Here is a 6,396-nt window from a genome sequence, read left to right as displayed (position 1 = left end):
GATGCTTGAATCTCAGCTGCTTGGGAGGCTGAGGCAGTAGATTATGAGTTCAAAGCCAGACTCAGCAACAGTGAGACCCTGTCTCTAAATATAATATAAAATAGGGCTGGGGATATGGCTCAGTGGTTGCGTGCCCCTGAGTTCAATCCCCAGTACCAAAAAAAAAAAGTAAAAGAATCAAAATATATACTACAGAAACACTAATCAAAGAAGTCGGGGGTGGCTGTTGATTTTTACCCTAAAGAAAACTACAAGAGTAAGAACAGGTGCTGTAATGACAGAACCATCAGCTCAGCAAGAGCCACCCACAGCACAGCTTCAGGACCCATGGAGCAAACTTACTGCCCCAGGGAGAGATGGACAAACCCGTAACCTTGGCAACATGCTTGCCCAAGCTCAGCCACAGCCAGAGCTGGCTGAGCGGGAACCAGCCAGCACAGAAGAGCTGGACAGCTCCAGCTGCCAGCTGCCTCCAAGAGGGCTGCCAAGGCCCCTCAGCCCCAGCAGAGGCCCCTTCCCAAAGTGCACAGGGTGTGAGCAGGACGGCCAGCTGTGCACCCCACACACAGACCAGACAGGACGTCCATGGCGGTTTTCTTTCTTCTTTATGAGACTGATTTTATTTTTGATTGACCTCTTGATACATAATATTGCCCTGAATGAACGTTTACCTTGAAAATATATAATCTATTGCAACAAATTGTAAACAAGCTGACCACTTCCTATGGGCCAGTTATGCTTTTTGAGAAAAAAAAAATAAATTCTAGAACAAAACATGTTGAAATCCTTTCAAATAATTGTATAAGAAAAGTATTTCCTCAAAATATAAGGTTCGTGATGTTGAGGATTGAAATATACCACTAAATGAAAAGTATTTTCCACAGGTTGATAGAAGCATATATTTAAAAATCAGCAAACAGGAAAAAAATTTGCAACTCAGCTCATAGTTCAAGGTTAGTATTTCTTAAAACCAGAACAAAATCCCTGATACTGACAGGAATGAGTTGGTAGCACAACAGAAAAATGGGCAAAACAAACAAGACAAATTCTGTGGGTGTGAAATACCAGGATTTGTGATATTCATGTGAAATATCAAACTTATAGTCAAAGTACTAATTTAGCTCATCAAAATTGGGTTTTTTTTTTGTTTGTTTGCTTGCTTTGGGTTTTTACATAACAGATTGACCAAATTCATCTTTTGGAAAGACCTTCTCTAAAGGAGCTGCACTGGTAGAATGGCTGTGGAAATACAAAATTTTGAAATTCTCTTGGGGACAAAATTTAATGTATCTATTAAATATGTGAATGCATTTTACTTGGACCTTCAGTTCCACCCCTGAGAATGACACACACATACACACACACACACACACACACACACACACACATCCACACACACCTACATTCACATGCACATATAGACCCAAATACACACACATCTATATTCACATGCACACACAAACATAGACACACTCATCTACATTTACATGCACACACTACCACATAACATTATTTGTCTAGGACTTTTTTGAAATAGCAGAAATCAGAATCAGAAACCATCCAATACTAGAGAAATCTGCAAAACAGGACATTTGATGGAACATAGGATGGCAAAAAAAAAAAAAAAAAAAAAAGTCTCTCTTTGCCCTGATACTGAACCTACTTCATAAAGAACTGAGATCCCAAGGGCATGCTGTGCATGCAATTCCAGGGTTTTGAGGGAAAGTTATGAATTCCTCTCTGTGTGCCTTCCCTTCCTTGGCTTCACATGAAAACCCAGGAGATCATGAGAGCACTTTAGACAGGGTGACGGGACAGGTGAAGAACTGAGATTGCTTCACTTTGTGAACTTTTGATATAATTTATCATGAGAAGTAGGATAAGAGACCGTGTTTCAGTTCCACTATCATATCTTCAGATGGAAAGATGTGCAATGGTAACCTAGTGAGGTCTGAGTGGAAGGCCCCTGACTGTAAGGCAGGTGAGCTGAAGCTCTGAGATTTTCTGGGAGGCCAGGGCTCCTTCCAAGGAGGGAAACCTGGGGAGTGGGCCTGGGGAGCAGCACAGCCCCCGTGCTGGGAGCAGGGTCCTACAGGGGGCCAGCCATGGGTGCAATGGCTGGGGGGGGTGCGTGGCAGGTGTGTGGTAATGGGCTATCACAGGTCTTTAACTCTGGCAAAAGAAAGAACATGGAAACAGGTGGCCAGGTCCGGCAGGGTTTCTAGGTCAGGGCCAGCACTAGGGCAAAACAAGGACACTGGTGTCTGCTAAGCAGGACAGAGACATCTCTGACTGACACTGCAAAACCCTCCCGCTTGGTGTGACGCAGAGGACAGTTTGGAAGGTGTCCTGAGAGGAAGGAGGCAGGCCCCTGAGGAGGATGCTGTGGCATTTGAGATGTGGACACAGACAGCTTGATTCTGCTGTTATTGGTGGAGATAAACCCATTTCCATTCACAAGGAAAGATACAGTGTGAAAACAGGATGACATGGGTGTTCAGGGGCAGCCATGGAGCAGCACAGCCAAGGGAGCACTGGGGGTCAGGATTGCCAACTTGAGCAGCTGCATGAGACGGTTCATGGGGCAAAGTCGAGGTCACTTCTGCTGCAGCCTGTGGCACAATTCAACCTCGAGGTGGCTGTCAGGGAGGCAGAGACTCTGCAAGGAAATCCAGTCCCTCAGAACGTCAGAGACGCTGTAGTGCGAATTTCATGCCCACACTGTAAGTGGTATCAGCTATTTTAGTAAATTCCCACCACACTGCAATATACCACCAAAAAAGAGAAAGCTTTAAACTGATTTCCTAAATTGAGATGTTGCTTTAAATCTTAGGAGAGACGCCCCAGATGCGCTGCCGACCCAGTTGGTATCAATGTGTGAGTCGGGTCTAGACTTGGACAGCAGCCTGAAAGGGACTGTCCTCTCCATGTGTCTCCTGCATGTTTTGTGAACTTCCTTCAGATGGACGTAGAGTTTTATGATCCAAATATGATGGAATATTTTTGACTGTCGTTAGACCCTGGGGACTTCTGTACCTGACCTGGGATTGCATTTCCCTTTTTTCTGCTATTCTGCCTTATGAGGGTCTCCATCAGCACAGACTGACACTCCAGGAAGGTCCTCTCTGGTGCGTCCCACCTAAGAAGTTGCCACCATTGTTACTATCACCAAGTTTGTCCCTTCCAGTGAACCCACACTTCCTGCCACGCCTGAGTGTGCCCTGAGAGTCCCCAAAACAAAACACTGGGGTGAAAATGAAGGATCTGGGGGGGTGGGGTGTGGGGGGTTCTTCCAAGGGTCTGAAGGTGCAGCCTGGAGCACAGAGTGAGCCCCTTCTCCAGGCCACATGCAGCTCCCGGTTGACCCAGCCCAGGGCAGCCCCAGGGAGCACCTGGGAATGGGGGAGCTGCCAGGGAGGGAGTTCAGATACGGCCCCCCGAGGCCATAACACAGGATATAGGAGGGTGTACCCAGAGGTTGGCTACAGGGAAGACTGCCAGCATGACAGGATGAGAACCTCGCCTTCCTTGAGTTTGCACACGACGATTCGGAGCAGCTCCTCATTGTTGGGACAGTTTGCACATGGCTTTGAGGTTCTGGTGGAAGGCTGAGGTTTAGAGAAGATGTCGTGTGGCCCAAGTTTCATGTTCACTGTAAAGGTCACCTTGGTGACAGTTGCCAAGATTGTTCACTGCTTCAAAAGTGAAAACTAAAACTAACCAGGTATTCACCAAAGATTTTATCATAGCTCTTGTGGAATCCAGGGAATCTCATCTTGCAATTTAAACTAAGAAATTTTTCAAACATAGGCCTGTGCTACAAACTCTGGATTTTATTCCATTTTCTTGTCATTAAAAACACCTTGGTGGAGTTAGTTTGTTCTAGTTTGCCCCTGGAGACTGGATGCGGTCCTGACCTCCCAGCAGGGCAGGTTCTCAGCCCAGAGGTCCAGGTGAGGTCCTGCCGTCCCTCAGCTTGTCCTGGCCACTGGGCCACCATGCCCTTACAGGGAGCAGGTGGAGGAGGCCTGACCTAGAAGGCTGGCTCAGGAGTTAGGGTCTGTCCCCTGCTGTCACCTGTGCTCCTGTGCTGCATTGATGGGAATGACAGGGCTTCCTTGTCACAGGAGGGGACTGGGCATTCTCTTTCAGAATCAGACTTGTTTTTGCTTAATCAGGTGTCTCCTTGCATACCTTGTAGGAATCTGAAACAGTCACTACTTCACCACCTAAGATATTCCATTCTCAGTGTCCAGATCTAAGTTATTTTTTTTTTTTTACTTTTGAGTCATGGTATCCTTGCTAATTTTTGAAATAGAGTTCACTTACTCATGTTTTTTCTTTTAATATTTATTTTTTAGTTGTAGGTGGACACAATTCCTTTATTTAATTTTTATGTGGTGCTGAGGGTGGAACCCAGTGCCTCATACGTGCTAGGCAAGTGTTCTACCTCTGAGCTACAACCCCCGCCCCATTTAGTAATGGCTTTATGTACCTCAGAAAAAGTCTGGCGGCCTAATTTTTCTAACAGAATTACTAAGCTGCATTATCTTTGACAAGTCAACATCAATGCCTGAGAAGAACATTGACTCGGCATGTGTGTGTAGGAAATGTCCCTGAAGGGGACACATCTTTGAGGTACAAAGGACCAAGTATAGATCAGACCATCAGATCATTAGATGGAGGACCACTGCCCCCACTTAACAGAGATTTTGTGGCCCGGGGTCCCTGGAACACTGCCACTCGGCCAACCTGTGGATGTATTAAGGGCAGAAGCCTGGGTCAGGTACCTTCCCCCATCACAGCGCTGTACTAAGGCACCAGAGGCAGAGCAGACGTGGAACAGCTGTCCAGTGGAGTTTAAAACACAAGTACCATGCACAGGTGGCCACGTTAGGTGGTATCAACAGCAGACTATGGCTTTTAGTACTTACCTTTTGCACATGAGTTTGAGTTTCCATTCTAAACTGCTTTTTTGTGTTGATATCTCAAAACTCCTGTCTGTTTCTGGTCAAGAGGAATCTCTTCTGTACCAGAATTTTCCTGAACGCTTTCTTCACATCTTTGTTTCTCAGGGTATATATGAATGGGTTCACCAGCGGGGTGACCACGCAGTAGAACACGGAGATCACTTTGCCAATGGTGAAGTTGTACTTGGCTGGAGGGTGGACGTAGGCGAAGATGATGGTGCCGTAGTAGATGGTGACCACGGTGAGGTGGGAGGCACAGGTGGAGAAGGTCTTCTTCGGAGCCTCCAGGGAGGACAGCCTGAGGACGGTGGCCACAATGTTGCCGTAGGAGGACATGGTGAGGAGGAAGGAGCTGAGAATCACCACAGAGCTGCAGGTGTAGCCCAAGGCCTCTGCCAAGAACGTGTCTGAGCAGGAAAGTTTAAAAATGGGGTCTGAGTCACAGAAGAAGTGGTTGATCTTCTGGGAGCCACAGAAGTTCAGGCAAGAGATGAGTATGGTAGGTAGGAGGGGGGCCGCGAAGCCCCCGACCCAAGACCCAGCTGCAAAGCGCAGGCAGAGCTGAAGGCTCATGAGGACGGAGTAGCGGAGAGGGCTGCAGATGGCCACATACCGGTCGTAGGCCATCACCGCCAGCAAGATACACTTGGTGGCCCCCATGGAGAAGAAGAAGTAGTACTGGACAATGCAGCCAGGGACAGAGATGGCCGTGCCCTTGGACAGGCAGGTGGCCAGCAGCTTAGGCACCGTGGCTGTGGTGTACCAGATCTCCAGAAAGGACAGGTTTCCTAGGAAAACGTACATGGGTGTCTGCAGCGTGGCCTCCACCAGGACGATGAAGATGATGAGGGTGTTTCCCACGAGGGAGAGCAGGTACACGGCCAGAAACAGGGCGAAAAGTACATGCTGCAGCCAGGGCACTCCTGAGAACCCCAGCAGAAGGAACTCCCTCACCGCCGTCCTGTTGGCCAGGTCCATGCCGCATCCTCTGGTCGGGAAGGAGTCGACCACACTCAAGGCCTGGGAGACTTCACCTGGGCTGTCTGGCCGATCTTCAGGAACAGTCTCCCATGGGGCAGTTCTGGTGATCCACGTTTTACAGATGAAGAAATGAGGGGGTCAGCCGTTTTCCTAGGGGTCTCCTCACCCTTCAGTGGCAGGGTGGGTTGGAACCCAGGAAGGTGGCCCCAGGCCAGTCCAAACTTGTACATCAAAGTACTGAACCTGGCATGGCCCTGTCACTGGAAACTCACCTCCCAAAGCACAGAGGGTGCCTGAGAGACCAAGATGGGGGCCTGCCCTGCGGGAAGGAGGAGTGCCCCCAGCTTCAGCCTGGGGACCCGTCATCTGCTCCATCAGTCAAGAGCGGGCGCAGCGGGTGGCCTCCGTGAAACCAGCCTCAGAGTACAAAGCAGGAGTGGAGGGG

At 48.6% G+C, this 6,396-nt stretch overlaps 1 protein-coding gene across 1 annotated transcript; it reads right to left on the bottom strand.

The window, feature by feature from the left end:
• Positions 1-4,988: 4,988 nt before the first annotated feature.
• On the bottom strand, positions 4,989-5,948 carry LOC144249277 (olfactory receptor 6F1-like). Its single transcript, XM_077791570.1, has one exon. It carries the CDS (start codon positions 5,946-5,948, stop codon positions 4,989-4,991), a length of 960 nt encoding a protein of 319 aa, XP_077647696.1.
• Positions 5,949-6,396: the final 448 nt, after the last annotated feature.

Source organism: Urocitellus parryii, chromosome 1 (assembly GCF_045843805.1).
Source record: "Urocitellus parryii isolate mUroPar1 chromosome 1, mUroPar1.hap1, whole genome shotgun sequence".
NCBI lineage: Eukaryota > Metazoa > Chordata > Mammalia > Rodentia > Sciuridae > Urocitellus > Urocitellus parryii.
The sequence above is the reverse complement of the archived record's forward strand: the minus strand, read 5'-3'. Positions and strand labels throughout refer to the sequence as shown.

Coding starts and splice junctions, on each gene's coding strand:
- LOC144249277 (XM_077791570.1), bottom strand. CDS start 5,948: ATGGACCTGGCCAACAGGACGGCGGTGAGGGAGTTCCTTCTGCTGGGG.